The 25,262-nt window shown below is 34.7% G+C and overlaps 1 protein-coding gene across 4 annotated transcripts in view; it reads right to left on the bottom strand.

The window, feature by feature from the left end:
• The window catches only part of NBEA (neurobeachin), a 474,839-nt gene that overhangs the window by 226,823 nt on the left and 222,754 nt on the right, over positions 1 to 25,262 (bottom strand). For all 4 annotated transcript variants that reach the window (XM_027650993.1, XM_027650984.1, XM_027650977.1 and 1 more), the window contains 2 exons: positions 24,120 to 24,181; positions 11,497 to 11,561 (listed from right to left, as the gene is read on the bottom strand). In XM_027650993.1, the coding sequence (XP_027506794.1) occupies positions 11,497 to 11,561; positions 24,120 to 24,181 (127 nt within the window). The remainder of the gene's footprint in view (positions 1 to 11,496; positions 11,562 to 24,119; positions 24,182 to 25,262) is intronic.

Raw genomic sequence — 25,262 nt, forward strand, 5'->3', positions numbered from 1 at the left:
GAAAGACATGATTACTAGACCTTACACCTGTAAGATGGAAAGATCTGAACTCTATGCTTGCCTTCTTTGGTGTGCTCTACCATCTGTGAAGGAAGCAAATCACCCTGAACTAATATTAAATATGTGTGTGTGTGGCAAGGGAAGACATAAGTGTAGGGGCCTCTCTTTAGAGATAAAGACAAACAAGCTTGTTTCAAGGTTTCACATTGGGTATTCATGCTTTTATCTAACCCTTTGCTATTTTTGAAAGCAAAAAGTATTTTGCAAACTATAAGCTAAAGACTAGAGTTGCTGACTTTGTAGTCTTCAAAATTTAGCTTTTTTAATCAACCCTGCTGGAAAATATGCTTCAGTGTTTTATTACTGTTAAGAGTCCAGATTTTTATTGTTAAGAGGTAAGTGTAGAAGCACCCTCAGATACGGATTAGGAGTGAACATTAGTGGGTGTCCAGAGGATATGGCCAGACTATTCCGTGGTGCCTAGTGACAAGACAAGGGGCAATGGACATGAACAAACACAGGAAGTTACAGCTGAATAAGAGGACAAACTTCTTTACTTTGGGGTAACAGAGCACTGCAAGAGAGTGCCTAGAGAGGTTGTGGAGTCTCCTTCCCTGGAGATATTCAAAAGGTGCCTGGACACAATCCTGTGTGGCCTGTTCTAGGTGAACTTGCTTTAGCAGGAGGTTGGACTAGATGATATCCAGAGGTCCCTTCCAGCATCAACCATTCTGTGATTCATGACATAAACAAGCTTCTCTAAAATGAAGAACTGAGTATTTAACATCTTTAATCACATTTTGCATCACAGGTCTTCCTGAACTTTCCCATATGACATTAATGACCTGGAAGCAACTAGCTAGGATTTAAAAACTGAAAACACATAGATTTCAAGTGTCTACTAGCTGCACATTCCTTCCTGAATGAATAACCTATGGAATAAATGGAGCACAGTGCAAATGGTCCAGCTGTGGTCCAGACAAGAATTCTAATTCTAAATGGTTTTAGGTGAATGGCTATAGGTTTCCCTACCACCATGAACCTGATGAGAAAAGATGAAGACTAACTTCAGTCCACTGGGTTTATTATCTGGGACATCTGAGCATGGTTTTTATACCTTAAAATCAAACAAACAAGCCCAAAACAACCCAACCAAAACCAACAACAAACCCCACAAAACAAACAAACAAACACATAAAAATCTAAGCTGTCTCTGTTCACGAGCAATGATAAATAAATATCATATTCATTGTAATTGTATTTATCTGTAGTAAGAAGTGTTCACATTCTCTGTGCCCTTTTATGCACCTACAGGGGACTTCAAATGGATGCCCAAAGAATGCTAATTTGCACAACTTATAAATAAACTTCTTGCCAGGGAATACACAGGGAGAAGTATCTGGCTGCTTTACAGAAAACTTTTATAGACATGCAGCAGCAGGTTCAAACCAGCTGGCTAAAATTGCTGGTGACCTCAGCTTTACCTCCCACCCCTCTAACGGTCCTTTCTGCTACAGAGGCTGAGAGAACTGATGCGTTTGAGAACAACTTTGGAGTTGCTGCAGTTTTTGGACAGTACATTAGCCAAACTAAGCCATACTCAGGTAACCTTGAAATGCCACAGGTCTTCATGGTCCAAAGTCAAGGAGATGACAAATAACAGGTGATCAAGGAACATGCCTTGTACTGGGTCCTGAGTGCCTACAGCACTGAAATTATCAGCTGAGTCTCCATTCAATTTTTTGGCTCACTCCAATCCAGAAAATATAGAGTCATCATCCAAAGAACAGTTGACGGGAGACACAGTGAAGAAACCTAATCAATTTAAACTCAGACCAATGCTATCCAAGAAAGTTCTGCTGATGTTTTCATCATACCCCAGCACACATGAAACACATAATTCAGGAGAGTAAACCTCATGTTAATCACTAAACAGATAAAATAATAATGATATCTTAAGGTGAAGCAGGAACTGCACAGGCTTCAGGGAAGAACTGGATTAAGTGCTATGTAGGATGAATGAAGACATTGCTCTAGCAGGTGCTAACCTTAAGCAGTACGAACAAAGGCCAGCCCAAGCTACTTGGTTTCATTGAAAACTATGCTATCACCCTTTTTGTTTACTGTCAAAAGTCTTATCTATGGGTATCTCAGTATTATTTCAATTGTGTCTTGCCAGTTGTTTCATGCATTCTCATATCTCTATCACTCATTGCAATTTCTTCAAGAAAAAGATGAAAAATTGTTTCTATGGTTGTTAACAAATTGGGATTATGACCAAAGTGAGGCCACAGCCTGTCAACACTATATAATCACGAAATAATATTGTATCAATGTGTGCTAGTAAGGGACATACTGTGATTCATTTACCTTAGGTGCTTGTATGCACCTAACGCAGAACTTCAAAGACTAGATAAACTATGCTTTTGTATCTAGAAGACCATTAATAATCACATTAGTCTTAAAATCCCTTGTCAGACAGACTTTTGAAAAAAAGGGAAGGTTTAAAATCCAGGCCATCATTCAGAAATCTTGCACGCCTCCAAAATGCCTCAAAATATCTTGGTCTGCATGTTTTGTTTTGTAAGTGCAAGAACGTAGGGCTGAAAACAGAAGCATAATAAGTTAAAGCAGTTAAATGTGTCATCTTATCATTAGAGGCAGCTACTACAAGGTCAGGGAAGCAATGTCTTACAGACATTTTTGCGAAGCTACTTGCTTCTGTGCTTGTTGTACTTGTTCAAGGATAATTGTTACTTTTTGAATTTTAAACCCCCTACTTACAAATAATTTTTGGTACTGATTTTTACTTCTAACTGAAAGTTGTGATGTATTTCCAAACTACATTTCTACTAAGAAAAAGATGGCAAAAGTGTTATTACTGTTATATCTGGATTAAATCATAGCCAGCTAACTCTGAATCTAAAATTCATATAGACATAGCACTACTCAGCATACTGTCCTAAATGGTGTACACGTGGTGAACATGCATGTTAATGTCACCATCCTTTAAATACTAACCATTTTATCTAAATCTTCATTAACTCAATCACATGCATGGCATAAGATAAAAATTAAAAAAAAAAAGAAACCTCTGACTTTTCTTGCGTGAGAATAAGGGCTTACAACTATTTTTGGATTCTCACAGGAAAAAAAAAAGAAATTATTCAGAAAGATTCTCAACCAGGAGAAATCTTACACTCAGTAGTATCAAAGACTGCCAATACATTAAAGAAAAATAAAAATTTCCCTTCACACACTACAGTTAAGAGAAAGGAACAAGGACCTCTAGGTCAGCAAGTTTCCTCCTTTATTGCAACACATAGCTACATCATAGAAACTATTTCATAAACTGTCTTTAGCTTGTTAAAGGCATTTTCATGAAATCTAGCTCATGACATGTGTGTTCAGTGTATGAAAATGTGATTGAGTTTCTTGACTCCAACACAGTTTTGGAAGGGTCTCAAAACATTAAAACCCTTTTACTTTCCAATCCAAATGTATTCTTGAGCAGCCTTTACTGATCCCTTTTATGCAAATACTGCCCTCAGGTTTACACAGTTCTTCCTTCTGCTGACCTTCTAATATTCCATCTACCTCTATTTTATTAGGCCAAGTAAATCAGCTCTCTGATATGGCAAAACAGTTGGTAAGAGGGTTTTTACTAATATAGGCTGATTTTACCTTTTCTGCAAATGCATAGCCAAAGCTGTCAGCAGTATTCTAGACAGGTTCTAGTCACTATTTACATAGTAACATTAATGCTGCCTTATTTCAATGGAAATATCCCTTCTGATAAAATTCTAGAATTGTATTTCCCTTTTTCTTAGCCCTATATTCTATGATTTTGTACAAAATTTCAGTGATAGATTGGTTTTTTACCTCCTCAGACATTTCCAAAAGATGAATCAGCAGACTTTAGCATATATTTTCAAGAAGGTGAACTCCAGTACTGTTACATTATAAAATATTTACGCAAAACCTTACACTGTATAATATTTATACTAATGCAGGTTTGAAACCCACCCATTATATCCTGATTGATATTTCTGTCATCTGCCCAACTGTTTCCCATCTACAGTTTTTACAGAGCACTCCCTTTTGGGTAAGTCTATCCTCTGTATCTTTCCTAAACCTGTACTGGAGTGACCAATCCCAGTAAGAAGGAGCTTGAGGCACAGAATGCCTATATACTTGCTACTTGCTATACAGAGGGATGATCTGGAATTTGAGAGCCATATAATTTTCACTCTCCTTTGGAAATAAAACATTTTCTTTGATGATATCTCCTTATTACTGTCACTGAGTTATACCCACTGTTCTCATTCACCCTTGACTTAGGAAGCCCTAAACACTAACCCTCAAAAGACCTAGTAACTAGATTAATGCTGAGACAATGATGAGTCAGGCCTTCTGGTCATACTTATAATTCTCTACCCAAGAAGTGCTTCCAAAGGGCTATGGAGTTGCATGAAAATTTTCACTGCAGGCTTGCTGTACTTTTTAATACTCATTTCCAGTAATTCAGAAATTTTACCAAAAGAAAAGAGACATTGACCTTTATCCTTTGTGACCATTTCTTCAGCCAAGTGTGCAGCTGTGCTCTTCCCAAGATAAGCTGGTCTCAACCAGGAACTGATGATCAGCAAAAATCTTATCCTCTTTGTGTGTTAATTCTTACTGCTATAAGGTGGAGATTAAACACTGACTTGGTAACTTAAGGTTTCTCTTCACCCAGACAAGCTCGATTTCTATTAATGCCCTCAAATTTACAAACCACAGTTAAAGCTCCCTTTACTAGGAAACAGGTTTAACTTGTTTTTAGGCTGAATCAAAGGACTTTCAGTATGGAATCCATCAACAAAGCAGTCTGAAATCACTTGTGACTCAAATCCTTCTACAGAGAAATAATCCTTCAGTACAGATACTTGTGGAGTTTCCAGCTGAACATATGGAAAATGGAAGTAAAAACTAGAATTAAAGTATGCTGGTACTTTACAATAAGCATGACAGGGCTTATATATCTGTAGGAATAAGACTAAATGGCAGGTCCTCTCCTTTACTAAAAAATGGAAGAATCTCAGACTTCTGAGCAACAGCAGACTGGGGGAAGAGTATGTCTCAGGACATGCCAATTCATAAATAAGAGTTATTGGTAATAGATAATTGGGAATAGATAAGAAGTTATTTTAAATCCAGGGAACTAGTTTTCCTGAATTCTCTCCTCAGCAAAGTTACTTTAGAATTCTGGAGTGCTTAGAGGTTAAAGGAAGTTGTGAAAAAGTATGTGTAATCAATCGGAAGCCTCTGTTTTACAGATACTGGAGTTTAAAAAGGCTGGACTGTAGAGTTCCACATTCCATGAAGTCACTCAGATAAATAGTCAGAGCCTGGGAGAACTTTTTAGAGTTTTGGATTTAGAGATAAGACTATACACAAACTCTCTTGGAAACATGTAAAATATAGATGTGGATTGGGGTGCTAATTCTACACCTATCAGAACTGAAGGATGAAAACTCTTATCTCACTAGCTAACTATCCTAAACTGACTTTGCTATCCCACAGTCAGTTTTTCCTAGTAATAATTTCACACAGAGACAAAGAGGGCTGATAAATGTTATGCCGCTAGACAGAACAATCGAGTTTACTTTACCCAATTTTTTTTCATTTGAAATAAACTAAAAAAAGCAGATCATTCTCAAACAGCAATTTTCAAAATAGATTACAAAATGGACATTTGTTATAATTCAGCTAAGGTCTTGCTTCCTCTACTCATTTCTGAAGTTCTACCAACTCACATGTCCAGAGAAACAGATACTTCTCTGATTTACTTTTATCAGATGCCTATAGATTATTTTTTCCAAAAAGCAGCCTCAAAATATGTCATATTTTCACCAAACAGTTGTTTTGACAATTATTCCTCTTAATGGCATTCATAAGAAATGAAACCTGTAGTTGTGCTTGGTATCTGTCATAGGATTCATTAGTCTGACTTGAAGAGTTTTTAAGTTCCACAAGACACAGTAGTGCTATAAATACTTTGAAAGTAAATTTCTATAAACTTTAGAAGGTAATGTCTCACACAGAGGTCTCATTTCTTGCAAAAGGGCAATGATGAAGAATTTGCTAGAAAAAAGTTTGAAATTATAGCATGCAAAGACTGGCTATTGGACTGCAACATGAGCACATTGGCAAGATAAATTTCATGAAGGGTAACCATTAATGTTTTAGAAATGCCACAGAAGCTGTAACCGACTCAGTGAAACTCAGAGCTGAGTAAAAGGAATCTCTTCCACTCCTTATAAAGATTTTCTATTTCATATAAGAATTTTCTAAATCAAGAGGAATCTGTCTCTTTGAAATGGTGACCATTTCATCCAAGACCAGCTGTTACAATTGAGATGGCCCGTATCTCAGAATTAGCCTTCCCTTTGAGGCAATACTCACCAGGCAATACTAGAAGGTAAGAGGATACCTCCAAATTTCTAACAGATCTAAGAACTCTAGCTGTACTGACCCCACAAGGACACCGATCGTTACCGTAACAACGTATGCTTTGTCTAACACAAAGTGACTATTAGTCTGGAGTTAGGAGAGCTGGAGGTAGGACTACAGCTGTAGTAAAGAATACGAGATTATAAAAAACCACATCTAAACAGGGAGCTCAAGCTCACACCTCAGCCGGAATAGAAATACAGACATTTGGTGCCCAGATTTACAGAAATATCTATGACAGGAATCCTCTACCAATGGAAGATAACACATAGGCTGAATCTCCATAAAACAACCACTCAGAGTTGATAAAGGATTCCTCCAATCAAAAGTTATACTTGGTGAGGGGGACAAAAAGCAAGAAAATTTGGTCAATGACAGAAAAATCAAACACCTTTGTTCTTATTTATATATTGTATCTGAGTGCTACTGCTTCCCCAGTGTTATTTTCTGGCTGTATTTCCATATCTGTAACATCCGTCTCTTAGGCAGGATAGATTCCTAAGATACTCGTCAAAGATATCAAACTAAGGTATGAACAATTAACCACAACCCTTGAAGCCCCTTTAAGTAGTAAATTTTCTACCTATTTAGTTGTCCATCCCTTCAGAATGTAGAGTTCCTACTCTGATATATGAATATTGTGGGACACAGCGTGAAAACCTTGCTAGTGTCAAGGTAAGTGATGTTTACTGCAATCACCCTGTCCACGAATCTGGTTGTTTTATCACAGAAGGTAAACGGTTAGGTTTGTCTTTTTTAAATCCATGTTCACTATTCTCAATTACCTTCTCTTTTGTGTGGCCAGAAACATGTCTCAAAAGGACTTGCTACATGATTTTCCAAGGGACAGAAAAAAACTGACGAGTTTTTATGGACTGTTTTAAAGATGGGTGCTATCTTCGCCTTTCTTCAGGCACCTGTGATCATAGTGGTCAGCCTAGTAAGGACTTTTACAACCATCAGATGTACACCATCAGGTATTATGGACTTGTATGGTACAAGTTGTCCGAAGGCATTCTTTACTCAATCCTTATCCACTGTTTCTAGTTGTCCTCCTTGAACCCTTTCACTAAAGACAGAGGCTTGAGAAACTTTCATGAAGAACGAGGTAAGTAAGGCACTGAGCACCTCAGTCATATCTGTCATCCATCTCACCTAGCAACAAGCCACATTTCCCTTGGTCAGCCTTCTAAGGAAGCTCTTGTTCTCTTCCAAGTCTCACTTCCAGTTGACTATTGGCCATCCTGACAACATTCCTTACATGCTCAAGCAATGTTTCTAAATTCCTCCTTTGTAGCCTGCTTCTACTTCCACCTTCTGTGTACTCTCTTTTTGCGTCAGAGTTCTACTATAATTTCCTTAGCTAGCCAAACCACTCTGTTGATACATTTACTTTTTTCCTGTTCTTGCATTTGGACAATGTTGTACTTAAAAGCCTGCCACCTTTCTAGAGCTCCCTTGACCTCCACATCTGCCTCCCATGGGATCCCACTAATCAGTTTCCTGAACAGGCTAAAATCTGCACTCATGGAATCTGTATTCTGCTACTCTCCATCCTCACTTCCCTCAGGATCTTGAACACCACTGTTTCATGGTAACTACAGCCAAAGGTATCCTTATTTACTACATTCAAAAATAATTCTTTCTTGCTGGTAAACAGCAGATCCAGCTGCTTGTCATTCTTAGTTGTTTCACCCTGCACCGAGAAGCCATTCCCAGCACTCTTCAGTAATTGCCTTGACTACACGCATTCCACATTGTTGCACTTTCAGAGGCCGTCAGGAAGGGTAAAGATCCCCATGGGAAAATAGGGTTTGTGATCCAGATACTTCTTCAAAGTGTTTAAAGAATGGTTCTTCCTTTCTAAATTGCTTAAAGAATGCTTCTTCCCTTCCCTCACCCTGAATGGATGGTCTGTAACAAACCCTCACCATGATGTCACCCTTACTGGGCTCTCATCTTCCTGTCCTGAAAGTTATCAATCAAACTGTCATGCAATCCACTGAAGAGATTCACAGAGAAGGCAACACTCTTTCCTTGCTTTCTCTGCCTATCCGTCCCAAGGAACTTATATCTGTCTATCACAGCACTTCTGTCATGCAGTGCAGGCTGTCCCACCAAATCTCAATCATTCCAATGATGCCACAGCTTTGTTATTACACGTGGAGTAATTTCTACTCCTAGTTGCTGAAGCTGTATACATTTGTGTACATATTTGCATGAGGTGGGTGTTCCTATCTTATCTCATTCTTGTCAGTATGCAGCCTTTTCTTTCAACCTCATCCATCACTACTTCACTCAAATGTGGGCTGTACTCTCCTCACAAAACATTCCTAAAGTCTTTTCATGTCTCCTTTTACAACCAACATTGCAGATGCATCCAGCTCTTAAATTAAGAAGCCTACTTATGTGTATACCCCAATGCAAACCTGAAATCCTAATTAAACTGCTGTCAGTGAAGCTCTTGACATGTGTGATACCCTCAGCATCACACATTCATAGCATGATTAAAAAGAAGCATAAAGTTCAAGATCATAACCAGGAAGTCACTAAATCTTTCAGGTATATTACAGACTTTGAAAGTTTTAATTTAAATCTATAGTCAGATCTCTTGTTACACTGAACACTAATTACCAGTTACAACAGTTCTATTTTTAGAAAGTTGTATCAGAGTGTTTGTATGCTGAATTGTACAAGTATGTGTTATTCAGACCTTCCTAATAAAACATTATCTAAACCAAGAAAAAACAGAAATACTGTAAATCAACCAATTTAAAATGAAAATGCAATTTATTAAACAGGAATATAGATGTTATTTTTAAAACAACTAAACTGAAATATTTTATTTCAGAATATTTCTAATAAAGTCAAGGATCAGAAAGGCATTTGAATTTGAAGAAATAACAAAAGTTAGGTACTCAGAAAATCACCTTATAGCATGGTGATTTGTCTATTAAAACATAGACATCTAATGAAAGACTATGATCCTCTGCATTACATGTAAACCTTTTCCTCCATGCTCAAAAGAAAGCTCTGTCTCAAAACTGTTGATTTATTACCCAGGTCTCTCAAAATCTTACCCAGAAAGTCCTTCAAAATATTCTTAGTCTTCATTTGGATTTTAATAATTTAAAATTCAATCATTATTGCACAGTGATTATATGCAATTTTACATCCCATTAACCCTGCTTTGTTTTAATTATAAAGATCCTTTGTTAGATTCCTTTAAATGATCCAGTTTATAATTTCAGGTTATCCTAGGGAGCACTTTAATTCAGCTGCACATTCATCAACTGTTTATGTCCTGTTAATTGTTGACAACAGCACAATTGCATTCTCTAGCTATGATTGATGAATTGCATTCACAAGTTTAGCTATTAAGCAGAATAAATATTTATAACAATTTCCAGTTAAAGGATTGTTATCATTATACCCAAAACGGTAAATTAAAAAAAAAAGGGCTGATTGCAAAGAAGAGTGTTCTAGTAACGCACATACACTTTTTCTAAAACACCTTTCTGAGAAAAGTATACAGAGGAATATGTATCTATGTATCTAAGGGTGGTTTGATTAGAATTTCCTTCGACTGGATTTAAGTAGCAATTCTTAAATACTACTTTATTTTGAAAAGTCACTTAGAGGGGATCAGGTCCACTGGTATCCTAATACCTGACTGCTAAAAATATGCAGATATAGGATTTGTTCAGAAGGATCATTTTATCAATAGCTATGATACAATAATATCTGACTTTAATAGCCTGGTTGAGAAAATAAAAAAAGGTCAAAATGGTACTGTCTATTACTATCCAAGAACATAACCTTATTATAATTATTCAGTCTATTTCCACGTAATATTTATTGTATAATGTACAGTACACGACCCACTCAGGTGAAGCCTATTATAGTATAAAAACTCATACTGGCACTTCATAGCAAGAAGAATTTCCAATGGAAGGACTATGTTTCCCTCTGTTATATTGTGGTGTAACTTCAGTGTGCACAGGGAATCTAGGAGAATTTACATCAACCAAAAATTCGGTAATAAGCTACATACTCCTGTTTTTTGAATACGCATATTCCTATATTTCTATAATCTGATGTTTTCTAAACTTTATTTTAAATAAATTCACTATTTAACCACTGAAATATCAGTTAGACAAAAAATATCCTACAATAAAGAGAAGATTTGATACCTCACTTTGCCAATGAGATATCATTGGCGAAAAAAAGAAATCACACATAAAATGAGAACATCTCTTCAACAGGTATATTGTCATATTTTTTTTATCTGCACATAACAAAACATGTAGATTCAATTGGATTTAATGCATTGGCCAATACGAGTCACACACATTACAGAAGTGGCTCTGTTTATCTTGAGTACTCCACTACAAGGAAGACCGAAGAGTCTCCCTTTGCTGCCCAGTTTGTTGGCTAGAAGTACTGACAAACATTGCACACAGTTGAACATAGATACAGCACCAAAATTACTTGAGGACTGATATTAAAGTATCATGAAAATTTGCAAAACCAAGGAAGCTCATATAAACATAATGCCATGTATGTTTTACAGACTCAAATTGGATCCGAAATTCTAGATAAAATAATTCATCATGAAATAGTAGTATAGAGAAGTACATCTGTAAAATGAACGCTGTGCTCCTAAAACAGATGGAGCAGCAGATGGGTTTGCAGATTGGGCTCCCTGGACTGTCTGGGTAAAACAACCTTGCTACTCTGGAGAATGGTGGTTCAATTCTCGGATAACCCCAAACTTATATACAGTCCATGGGAACTCTATTTCCTTTAGTCAATAAACAAAATTTTCAAAATGTACACATTTCAAAATGAAATATTTACTATATTAAGTATTTATACAATAAATCTCTTAATTAAAATGGCCTTTTCAGAATCTTTTTGGAACAGATGGTGAAGAAGTATTATCACCCAATGGAATAAATGCAAAATGACTACTTGTTCAAAAGCTTTAAAATTCATTACCTTCCTTCATTGATGAGCTCAATAAATGCAAGTCCTGCATTCTTCTGAATAGAATTTTGCCATTCCTAAGAAGATAAAATATAACATGATCAAAACCCAAGGATTTTAAACCACATATCTGAATATGACCCTGATGACTTCCTAAAGAGACTGAATTTAGGCTGAACTTCTTAATATTTTCCCCCAGAGAAGAATGACCTGATCATTTAGAAACCATAATTCATTCTGATTTTCAAATAAATTTAAAGTGGTTATGTTGTCTGTTTCACCCTTAAGCAACTTATATTTTTCCTGTCTAGAGAATAGAAAACACATCTTGTTTCTCCAGTTCATACACTTGTCCAATGAATATAAGTGCAATAAAGTATCACAGCAGAAGTTTCTTCATGTTGCTTCATTGTTACACCTTGCATATGTTATTATATAGGGAAGACAATAACCTCTGTATCATCTGTCCCCCTTGAATTCAATTTTTGCTTCTTCCTGATTATAAGTGAAAACAAAACCAGCTGGTGATCACAAACTGGTTTTTTAAAATTTTTTTACTGTTGCATAGATTTCCAAGACCAAATTTCAAACCAATGTAAACCACCTAATTGATATTAAAAGATAACAAGCTTTTACTTCATACACCACTAAGTTAAAGAGAAAATTCTCAATGCATAACAAACAGCTTTTTGTCAGACAACTCACTGTCTCTATCACACCAACTGATTTCTGATATTTGTGATGAAAAAAGATTGAGATATCTCTATAGAAAGCCAAGATTACTTCCTTTGGAAATAAGCCCTTAAAATATTTCTTTAAGAGTAATAAACACTTCCTTTTCCTTATAAAGAAAAAAATCAAAGTACATTAGCTGGATTACAGTTCATAGAGAAATTTTTGAGTCTCAGACTTCACATTATAAACAAAAATGGGTAGAGAGAGTTACAGTTACAGAACTATTCTGGTATACATTTCACTTTTTTGAGGACTAAAAAAATCAGGTAGAAATTCTCAATGCTTCTTTCCTGATATGGGTAAAAAAAAGATGGCCTTGCATAGATAAGGACATTTTGTCAAAGAATAACTTTGAAATCTAGTAACTAATCAACTAAGTGCTTCTTACTGATTATATGAGAATTCACAGATTTGACCAAGTCATGTATCTTAAAAAAAAAAACTCCCAGCAACAATAATCTTGTACTCATGACTGGCTCTATAAAAAAGCAAGCTAGTAAAATACCCAAATAATGAACATACTCTTGACCCATTACTGAGCAGGTAACTCCTAGTTCCCAAATCTTCGTTCGCGAAACCTAGCCATGAACTCCTAGTTAGAGAAGACAGAGTATCAGCACTCAAACCTCTAGCTTATGAGCTAGAAAACCATTGTAATGTCCTTTCTTCTGTGCTTTAATTTTGCTAATGCAGTAACTGAAGCCAGTCTAATGATCTAACTTTTGGTAGCAGTTAAATCACTTTGGTGGAGTACAAAATCACTCTAATAAACTGAGAATGAAAGAATGCAATTGCATAATCATCTTGTGACATTTTAAGAAACAGAAGTCTGGGTTAAAGACAGTGTTTGAAGAGTAGAATTTTTTTTTTTTTTTATCAGAGCCTGTTACTGTACCCTATAACAACCCCTATTAGCATTATCTTTTGAGATGCTTTTCTGCACCACAACTGCAATGACTTTGCAGTCAGGAAAGCAGAACTGGTACAAATCAGCAAAGAAATTGAAAAGACAGAGAAGAAAAGAAAAAAGGCTTCCTAAGACAGGTAGAAGAAAGCATACTAATTACATTTTTAAAGAGAAGCAGAGAGTCTACCTGTGTCTGCAAAAGAATAAGAGATTCTCGCAAGTATTTTGTCAGATCTTCCTGCTCAGTGCAGATGTCTCGGACTCTACAGGACATCCAAAATGCCTAACTGGATTTTATGTGAGATACTTAAGGTACCTAAAAAGCCATCTATCCAAAAGATATCTATGTGGAAGCAAACAAATCTCTTCTTATGTCTTCATAAGCAGAAAATCTCATCATTTTATCCAAAGTAATTATTCATAATAAAAATGTCTGAAACCTGCCCAACTATCTACCAAAAGCTAGTGGAAAACATAATGATGTAGAACAAGAAAGAAACCAAGATTCGTGGTTCATGCATTGCTTCACTACCAGCTAGGTACTACAAGATTCACTTCAAACTCTCAACCCTTTACTAATCCACAAATAAGGGAATAATTATTACTACTACAATTTCCTCTCACTTTTAGGCATAATTTAACATAATAGATTCATGATCATGAGAGATGACCTGTGAAGAGGCACTTGGTTCTCTTTTTTCCAGTTTCTTTTTAAAAGATGCAAACATTAGATGGAAATACCAAAAAATTCCAGCATTACAATTGCCTTTGCAATGGCCATTCAGATGACTGTATGCACTTTACGAATTGGATTAAGATGTGGAGCAATTTTGTTTATATTATCTTGGATTCCACAGAAATCTTTCTCAACCTCAAGATGCAAGAAGTGGAAAGATAAACACCACATGAAATGGATGTACTAACAATAGTTGGAAGATTTATGCTATAGCTAAGTAGAATCATAGCATAGGCATTTGGTTATTAGCAGCTAAGTACTTGAATGGCTGCACTACATCTCATGTGGTCTTGGTGAAGTTCACATCATGAATCTTTTCAGCCTTAGAAAAAGAGCTAGAAGACTTTTCTGTGCCTCAAAACCACTGATGCCAATTGTATGCTGAAATGACAGAAGCCCTCGACAAAATCATGTACCAGAGAACTACTTCTATACAAGAATGCATTGATCTTTCTTTCCTTGGGGGTCCTATTGATATGGCAGTGGGGATGACTATTATTGCCAGCAGTGCACCTTTTGGAACAAGGTGGGGTGTAGAAGATTCAAAGATAGAGGCATGTTATGTCAAACACAGATAGTGTTCAAGAACGATGCCATCGCTTCTCCGTATTAAAAACAGAATGAGAATTTAATTTTTAACTTTATTCATGCTGAAACAAATAAAAGTATTATCTTCATATATAATCACTAAACATTGTAACTTTAGACTTTTAGTTCAATACTTCCAGTATGGTTATGTTCTAAATATTTTATATTATGCAAAATTCTATTGAAGGCAATAAATATGCACTAAATTATTAGGATAATGGCAATTGCTACCCTCCTGTCCCCACCTAACTTGTATTCCTTGTCTACTCTGTTGTTGCTTGAAAAGTGTCACTGCATACAGAATGCATCAGTATACCTCCCTGACAGAAGGTTCAGAATCCTGTTATGAAACTATCCACACAGAGGGAGACAGGAGATGAATAACATCAAGATGAGAATAAAAGGATAAAAATATTAAATAATGAACAAAACCACAGTACAGATATTACTTGAAATTCAGTTGGTTTTCTTTTAAATCATGACATACATTTTCTTACACTCTGATATAGTTACAATTTTTATGGTTTACTTTTCAGTGTATTTTCCTAGGCCTATCTCTTTAAAATTCTCCAATCTACAGCACAAAAGAAAAAAAAAATGCCAGACATAATTTATTCATAAACCTAACAACTCTTAAATTGATAACAAAATTTGCCATTTGCCCTGGAAAAAATAGTGAAGGAGCAAAAAAAAGGAACTACCACGGTTGGCATGGTATGAACTTTTTTTAGTTTATATTAGACTTCTTTCCAACTAAACTTTTGCAATAAAAAAAAAAAAAAATTTGAATTTTTATGCATGGTGATTAGAAAATATCTTAAAAAAATCTTGTGATAGTATTAAAAAGTAATTACTGTAAAGAAAAGGAATGGTGATTTTCAAGCTTCTCCATAAATTTCAAGCTTCTCCAGAAACTGCAGTTACAGAATGGACAGATACCTGGTGTAGTAATCACCCTACAATTCTCCTTCCACTACAAGTCCAACTGTCTCAATGACTTGTATCTTCTCTGGAATTCTCTCTTCTCCATGTCTTAAATTAATCTGAGTATTTTTTCTTTTGTCATACTGAACATTTAGTGAATTTTCCAGTCTAAGATATTAATAACTCAGTTGACACCTCAATTCTTCAATCACTGTATTTTAATTAAAACTTCTTGAGACAGCTGAAATTCTATTATATCAGCTCTCTTTTGTCTAAACTCTTGAATATGTTTGGAGGAAAATCTTGCGTGGAGCTGAATAGGTGCTACTTTTAGTCTGGAGAAGGAAGAGGAAATTTTATAAAAATGTGTTTGCAATTCACAACACACATGTAATTTAGCTTGGGTTTGAACTCCATGTTGGGTTACCTTCTAAAATCACCAACAAATTCATAACCAAAAACTTGCTTTACTTCACCAATAACTTTAGTTGTACCAATAACTTGCTTTACTATTTAAGAGAAAATATTCAAAAGAAATGTTACAAGATTGAAAGAAATGTTTTGTGTTTTTTTTCCGGCATAAAACCTTGTCCTTTAAAAGCAAGTAAAAATAGCAAAACTAACTAATTTCAAGATACAGCCTCATAAATTTTTGATCACTGTAGTCATAAATTTTTGAGATGATAATATTTTTTTAAGATCATACGACTGTCCCCACCATTCCTAGAGGAATTTATCTAAAGATATTGAAGTCTTAAAACCTTCCATTATTGTTTGGAATGAGAATCAGATCTAAGAATTCCAGTTATACTGCCTGTATACGTCTCTCACATTCATATGTGTACTGTTGATAGATGATAAATAAAATGTACTTTAGGTCTATCCTTTCAATCAATTTGGGATCAATTTTAGGATTTTGTGATAAGTCATCCATTTTAAAAGTGGTTATTTCCCACAATAAGCAAGTTGCAAAGTGACTGATGACATCCTCCTGGAGGGCAAGTCTGCAAGTATTCAAATATTCATGGCTTCTGGCCAAATCACAGAAAGGAAAAGAAAACGAAACTTTCATAACATTGTATTTGTGAATATGAATTTAACAATGCAACAAAAGTAATAGAAAGTTTTAGATTTCACTTTCACAAGACTAGGGCCTCATTTTTCCTCCATTTTCTTGACTTGGAGTAATATGTTAATATTTCACTTTCTTGGAAACACAGAGACCCACTGCCCTTCCAATCACCTGTGGTAATTGCCCAATTTATCTTGAAAATGAAGTCAAACATTCCCAGAGGAATATTTCATTGGTATTTTGGAAGAAAGGAGAAAAAAAATCTACAACTGCAAAAACATTTACATTATCCAAACACTAAGGAAATTGACACATTTATTTAAATGATACAAAATTAACCTTCATCACCTTGTAGAAATTCTGTATTTTCTCTAATACAGACAGAAGATATGTGTTAGAAGATACACATATCTCCACAACTTCTAGAACTTACTTCCTGACTGGAAAAGTAGTTCTTCATTTAAGAGATGTTAGAATTATTATTAAAACATGTATCACTATGTATGGCTATTAATCCTAAAAGCCAGTACACATTTTACTTCACCAGTTTTTGATGTTAGAGGTAGATAACTAATTTGAAGTCTTTCAAAAATAAACAAAAGATCTTTGAATGTACAGAAAACTACTCCTCACATTGTTTCCATTATAGTGAAACTGCTCAAAACTATTGTATATTTATTAATAATGATGGTCTCCAGTAATCAGCTTTTGCACATTTTCTCAGCCCTTTAAGAAATATCATCTGACTCTGACTTTCTAGGCGTTCCTCTTTGATCTAAGATCCTTCTCAATTGTAGGTAACTTAGAGAAGTCAGGGGAAGACACCTTTCCATATGGGGAAGTAATTCCTGCAGTTATCTGATTTTGCCTGTTTTGCCGTGAAACTAGAAGACCTCTGGATCAGCATCTCACTGGTGTGCAATAAGTGTATTCTTTGACGTTTTTTGACAAAAATACTCTGACAAGGACAGGCAAGAGAAAGGATCAGAAGTTCCAAGATGACTCTTGGAAAGATAAAAAAGACAACATCCTGCTTATTACTAAAAGCAAAACACAGAATTAGTTTTCTGAGTGTACGGGAATCTGGAAGGAACCTCACAGAATGATGAAGAAAGCAAAATTGCTCAATGAGTAGGAAAGAATATATTGACCGTTTCCATTTGAAAGTTAGATTATCAGAAGCAGATGACTAAGAGATGAAGACTGAGACTGGGCTGGAAGACATTCCACACACAGAAAAGGAATTAATGTATGTAAATTCTCTTTACTATAAAATAATAATAATAAAAAAAAATCTCGTGCAAAATAATCACCTTTTGGAAAATTATTTTCCGAAATTCCATAAAGCAAATGAGAAATGTTGAGAGGAAAAAAATCAGCAGAAAACCCATGCACAAAATCATAAACCCTCTAGTCAACAAACCACTTAATATCTAGAGCAAAAAAAATATATATAAAGGAAAAGGTTTTCTGCTTCTCCTCTAACTTGTACTGGAGTTCATTTTGGAAATTACACTAAGTGCATACAACAATGTTTTTGTGTATAGACCATGTTGTGGATTGTGAAGAGCCCAAAATCAATATAAAAACATAACTACACACTAAAGCTGTACCATATGTGATATTGGATAAGGACACAGCAGAATTATTGCTTGTGTCTTGATGGACCTTTATGTGTGCAAATAGGATGAGAATATTATAGAAAGTACGAGCTTCAGGCACAAAGACTCCATTTATTGAACTTAAATTTGAGCCTGTGGTAGAATGTGAAGTTACAAAGCCTCAGCTTGGAGCTAAACTGCTCACATTTTCATATTCACCCTTTCAGTGCTTGTCCAGTGTATGAAAATCTGTGGGATTTTTTGTTTGTTTGTTTTAACTTATTGCTCTCCCATCAAATGCCAAAATTCCTTTATCCCGACTGTCACAGAGGCAGCCTGTCTTTCCTACAGCCCCAGCCATTCTACCTGCCACCTGCTATAAGCTATTGCTTTTATGGCTACTCTAGCTGTATAATCAGTTAAAAATAACTTTTCTACTCAGAGTTAATTTAGCTAGTTTTGATGTGATTGTTTCCACCATTACATATATTGATGAAAGGGACTGAGCAGCAACATGGACCTAGGCATGGAGAAAATACAATACCTCTGCCAGGGTGATCTTGGCCAGAGAGAGCCTAGACTGACCACTGAAAGTGTAGCCTAAGAGTATTAGATGTAGAGATCTGAACTTACAGCTTGCTGCCATGAAAACATGAGTCATATTTTTTTTCTTCTTCTCTGTGTTCCCAAATTTGCGATCCTGAATCCTTTTCTTTGAGTAGCTCTTCTGGCTTTTGAACAAGGCTCATAGTCAGCTTAACTCATTAAGCCAGGAAACAAATGTCTCAGCAGTTTTCACATCTGTTTGTGAGTTAGTCTTATAAATATCAGCACTGGTAAAGAAGTGGGGTTAGCAGAGAAGAAGCTGCAGAACGGAAGTAGTGTAGCAGATGCAGAACTTTGTTAGGATTTTCCAGATATGTTGGAAAAAAGGATTATTGAAACAATGAGTTTCTGCATGTTTGCATGTGTCCTTCCCCTCTACAATACATTTTAATTCAGACTTTTGTGGTGATATGATATGCAGCATTGTCTCCTGTTTGCACTACAAAAATAGAGATGGATATGCTAGTGCCTACTGAAATCTCTGCAGTGCCTGGCTGATGAGTCTTCCTATATTTTCAGAGATAAACCTACCACTTAGTGAGGATTTCCTTAGAATTTATGCTGGCCAGGCACATCTTTTGGGTATTTTTTTTTCATTTGTTTTTCCATCTCTCCTTGGAGTGGGATTAATTTCTTGATATTGTTTAAAGGTTTTTTTGCCACTTAGGACAACAAGGTGTGTTCTCTCTTCCCTTACCTCTGCCGTCTTCTGCCCCATTTTGCTACTTTATAGTTTTGACTGCTATAGGGTACACATTGTAGTATACAGCTACTGGCTGACATGTATCAAACTCCTAGAAGGTGTTTTATGGACTCTGCTGCATGGGAGCAGATCCTTCAGAGGTCTTTTTTGATTAAGCATGTACTGAATGACTGCCTGTCATACAGAGAGACAAGACTTGCATTCAGTCCAAGCAGTTTCGAAGTTAATATATAAGAAAGCATAGACATCCACAACTCATTTATGAAGCTCACACTGTTAAACCAACATTTGAAAAGCATAGTTGAAGCTCAATTTAATTAATTACATACTGGGGTTTTACAAGTTATGGATATACTCCAGGCATGGTTTTCTTTATTTAAGGGACTTTAAGTTCTACAATTTTTCATAGAAGTAAACAATTTTCTGAATCTACTTACAGCTTACTTATAAGAGGGACTTACATGCTACCAATTCTTCGAGAACCTCCTAATAGGTTTCATTGCCAGTTTTAAGGAAAGCATTTTTTGGTTATGAATATTATTTCCTCATAGAGTTTTGGGGTTTTTTTCTAATAAAAGCCTGTTTACAAGGAATAGCATCTAGAAGAAATGTTTTTTTCCTCAACATAGTGATTCAGAATCAGATAATTTGCTTTCTAGTTTTAGATATTTCCTTTGGAGGCGCCTTAATGACAATCTTGATTGAACTTCCAGTGTAGGGGGAGGGGAAATACAGAATGAATGATGTATTGAAAAACTACAAAATCCAGAAGTTTATCAGATATTCTACACAATATCAGATATTCTATACAATCACAAATGGCATAGTATGTTTTCAAAAGTAACGATTTATCCTTATAATAATTATACTTTTAAACAGATCAAGTAGCAAGATGTCTTAAATAATAGGACACTATTTTGTGTTTAATTTCCTTTGTTAATAGATAAGATACAGAAAAATACAAGTGGCATGAGATAAAACTCCTTTGGGATACAACTACTCAGTTTCTGCAGAAGCTATATCCCCAAAGAGAAGAATCTGTAAAAGATCTGGAAGCAATCAGAAACTGTTGTAGTGTTTTGGCTAGGGGAAGAAAAAAAAGAAAAAAAAGAAAAAAGTAATCAAAATCTAAATCTGATGTAAGAAGGAACTACACCGCAAAAATTAATGTATTTTTCTTTAAAGTGTATGGTTTATTGAAGAAATCTGCCACTTCAACAGCAACAAAGCTGTGATATGCTCAACTAGGCTGAGGGAACAAAGACCAGCTAATCAAGCACAGATCTTGTCAAACGTAACACATCTTCATCTATTTTATGTTAAAATAGACTAAATCCAAATAAAAATGCCTATTTTAGGAAAAGTGAGGATCGTTATATGTTTATTATTAATTATCTAGAAAAAATTGATTTCAAGTACTTGGATGTATGATCATGGCTTATATAAGAAATAAAGAAAATAAAGCCTTCAAATTAACCTCAGTGCTAACTAAATGAAGTAGGTAATACTAGGATAAAATACAATGGATGCAGGCAAGTGTAAGTTACAGTACTAGAGAGATTCTGAAAATACAGAATAGTGCTTTTTATCCTTCTCCAAACCCATAAATGATGCATCATAACTACAGGAGTTCCTTTAAAACTTAAAATGTCTTTTTTCACAGTAACTCCAAATTCCTTTGGGGGAAAGCCTTGATTGCATATCCCTCAGTCTAAAAGGCTGCCCATATGAACTGAATTATCCATGACATGTACCTTCAGACATTTGTAATGTGATATTTCATGTAAATTTAGACCATACCTTGGATGTGAGCCGATGGCAATGTTGATTTTATTCAGGAGCTCAGATAAGAAAAAAAATTCTGACATCCTTGCTAATCTGTAGTCGTTAACATGGAATTTCCAACATAAAAAGCATAAAAGCATCTAATTTGCTGTAGCAAATGAAAGGAAAACAAACTTTGCATTTCCCTTTCCTTTTCAATGTCTAAAGTTACTTTGTCCTGTGCAAACAAAATTGTACTTTTCAAAAGTTTTTACTATCGTCATCTATCTTTTGAGTGACACATTTCAAACTTCCCCATATAATCTGTAAAATGTCATTCAATTTGAATATGAAGGATTTACCCATGTTAGGAAGAAAAACCCTAGTTACATAGGGAATACTAAAAAACCACAGTACTTTATATAGACTTTCCAGTTCATATTAATTAATCTTTCATATGAAAAAGCTCAGGTAGCACTATTCCCTTTTTTTCTTTTCTCTTTTCTTTTCTTTTCTTTTTTTTTTTTTTTTTATTTTTTTTTTCCTTTTTTTTAAAAAAAAAAAAAAAGCTCCTAAAATCCTAATTACAAGTTCTGTTAGCATTAGGCTGGATTACAATATTTGTCTATCTGCCATTCTCTTCTTCTAACGATCTTATGTATTAGTATTTTTGTAGCATTTACCTCATGTTTTAATTTGACAGATAGTTTAAAAATGTAAATAGAAAAATACCCCAGCATTTTCACTGCAGATGAACAGAACTAGAGACTGGTTTGTTTACTTCTATAGTATAAAAGACAATATTCTGTGGAGATGCAATTGTACAGAAGCAATACTCCAGGAGTTAGGAAGGTGAAAGGAGGAGACTGCAATTTGCGCCATTGCAGCCCCCTGTTGACCAACTCCCGCAGAAACAATTAACATCACTCCACCAACACCACAGCATTAACTCCTGAAGTAATAAATGGACATGAGGAGACACAATCTTCCTTATTTAGAAGACAAGAAAACAACCCTGAAGTATCAGATGGGGTATAAAAACTAAAAGCTTGCAATTTCCCCAAGTAATTACATAGGTGGAAAATAGTTCTTCCAAGCAAACACTGAAGAAAATATGTTTGAAACTTCAAAATTATTAGGCTCTTCAAATTATTACAGGTATAAAATGCATCTTATTTTTAAAACAATCAAATACTTTGAAATAAAACCCAATGTGTATAATAGTCATAAAAATAACAAATTGATTTTAGCTGCATTTGTTACATAGCTTTACTGAGATGTCTAAAGAAAAAGCATTGCAGAAAGAGCTTAAATTTCTCTCTCTTCCTTTCAATCAATATTTGAGGCAAAGTTTCATCTCTAGGGCCCTTAATGGCAGGAATTCCTGGAGCCAGCAAATGAGTAATGTTAAACCTATGATTAGATGATGAGGCCATCAAAGACACTAGACCCTAATGCTACATTCCAGTTTATTCCTGAGAATTGCAGTAAAACCAAAGGCTATAGAAGAAAGGACTGTAAGTTATTCCTTCCCTCAAAACAAATGTTTCAAGAGTTGCTAAAAAGAAAAATAAAAAAAATTGCATGACATGAACATAGAGCTCAAAAGCCTTAATGGATCTTTTGGAATTTTCCTGGAACCCAGGACTTCACCATTAGGTAACAAATTTTTCAAGTGCCCTGCTAGAGGAGGTTTGAAGTTCAAATCCCACCGAGGACTCCTGCCAGGGATGTATTTTTCTTTTACTTTTCCCTAACTGATATCCCTCTAAAAGAGGAAGGAAAAAAAGAGAAGAGAAAAAAGGAAAAGAAGATGTAATGATTTCCTTATGTCACAAGCTTGAAGAAATGCAGCCTACAGACTGGCAAGACACAGGTAAGTTGGAACACCCTTCCCCAAAATCAGCTGTAAATGTTTATTATTTTCAGATAGATTCCTCAAAAGTAGATCTTAATTTCAATTGCCCCCAGAAACTCATTTGTTTTCAGTACATTTTTGGTGTATGCTCTCAATGTGCAGCAGTGAATGTTCAAGTACAGCTATAAACAAGTAATTTTCTTCAATAATAATATAATAAGTTAACCTGAGCATTTTATACACTAACTTGTTTTGAGTTGAACTGGTGTTATAATTCTGAGGGGAACCTGGTAAATGAAACATTGTTATGAGATTTTAGAGAAGTATAAAAACTTGCAAAGTTATTTGATCTGTTAGGCCGTTGTATTTTTCTTATATTTTACAAAATGAACAAAGTTCTTAAATGTTTGCTGATAACCTGTAGTTTAAAGTAAAAGGGTATATATACAAAATTAGCCAATAACACTTCTGTTAAAACAAAAATTATTCAAGTTGAGAAATAATCCACAGTGTGAGAAATTATTTTAGCTTTGAATTTTTTATTTGTTAAAACATTTCAAAGCGTTAATTGATTTAGATTTCTGAGAAACGCATTACTGCTATGCTAAACCCCCAATAATTAAACAGAGAATTTTTTGAATAGAAATATTAATAGAAATATTCTGCTTCTGTCAGTTCTTGAGGAACACCTAAATCATGTAGCTCTCCTTTTTATATACTGACAGCTACATAAAATATCCAATCAGTTGTCACGTATATCAAAAGTAATAAAGTCAGCACAAAGTAAATTTTTTAAAAATTACTAATTAAAAGACAGATTTTGACATAAAATTATGACAATAGTATTATCCTATTCACATATTCTAAATAAGAACAGGCTTGAAAGAGTTCATACACAGGAAAAACTCATCACGTACATCCATACAGTTTTAGAAAACAAATGCAAATATGCTTTGTATACCCTGTGAATACAGAAAAACTATGAAATGTATATTTTAAAAAAATATACAATTTTTATGTTACCAGAAGAGAGTAACTGAAATGTTAGAGTGAAGTAAACTGCAAGATGCAATTATTAGGCTGGCAGCAATCTAGCACTAGGCAAAGAAATTAATACAATCAAAACTAGAGAATGTCTTACCTGTGAACAAAGCAGCATAACCAGTTCAACCACTGAAGTACTTGACTTCATACAAACCAGACCTGCAATAAACAGTCAAAAGTGAATTTAAAAGACCAGTGATATTTTGCTATTATAGCTCCGTGGTTTCTGAAATCCATAAAATATGTATAATGTATATTTTTTATCACTCAAACACACTGAAACAAGTTTCAAGCACAATTAACTGACAATTTCAGATTCAAGAATACTTAAATATTTAGAAAGCACCAAAGAATTATCTGGAATAATTTATACCAGTTCAGGACACAAGGTTTGTTAATGAAGTATTTTTTGCCTTCAGCTTAGTTCACTATTTAAATAAATAAATAAATAAATATTGGTATAATCCAAAGCAATTTACTATACGATAAACATAAGGAAACAAACTTCGAATATTAAATAATGTAAATTCTTATGAATAAACTGATCACTTACTAACAGATAGAGAAAAAAGCCTCTGCTTAGAAATTATTTTAATTTTCAGATGGTAATTGATTATCATGTAACTGAAAGCTTGAGTATTAATGAAAGAGGCCTCCATGTGAAATCTTATTTTTATTAAACTCACAACCCATAATTTGTAGGGCATATTTCTTAAAACAAATCTTGAATTATGGAGTCTAACTATTACTCATTGTTTTGTAATTAATTTAAATAATACATACCTAATAAGATTGTCACTATGAAGTACTTGTTTGTAGCTTTGGAAATGTAAATTTACTTTCTGAGAGAAGGATGTCATATCTAATTATTTAAAAGATGCATTGTAAGGAGACTAGGATGAAATTTCACTTCTACTGTTAATTTTATATATGGTAGGCTCTGTTATCTAAAATCATCTAGGCACTGATATCATGCTTTAGGGCATGAAAACACTTTGTGTTATGAAAATGGTAAATTCAAAAATATAAAACTCAAGTAAGGACTAAATAGGAGGCTGAAAAGCAACCTGATGTGCTTAAATAGGTTTCTACCAACACGAATTAGAGACAAAAGCACTCCTACACAATGGCATGTGTATTTATTTTGGCTACTAGATAAATACGTTTATGTGCCCATTTTGCTAACAACCCCATCCTTATTTTATAGTAAAACAGAACAAGCTGTAAGAAGCTACTAGGA

The sequence above is a fragment of the Corapipo altera genome, unplaced genomic scaffold (assembly GCF_003945725.1).
Source record: "Corapipo altera isolate COAL_440 unplaced genomic scaffold, ASM394572v1 0, whole genome shotgun sequence".
Lineage (NCBI taxonomy): Eukaryota > Metazoa > Chordata > Aves > Passeriformes > Pipridae > Corapipo > Corapipo altera.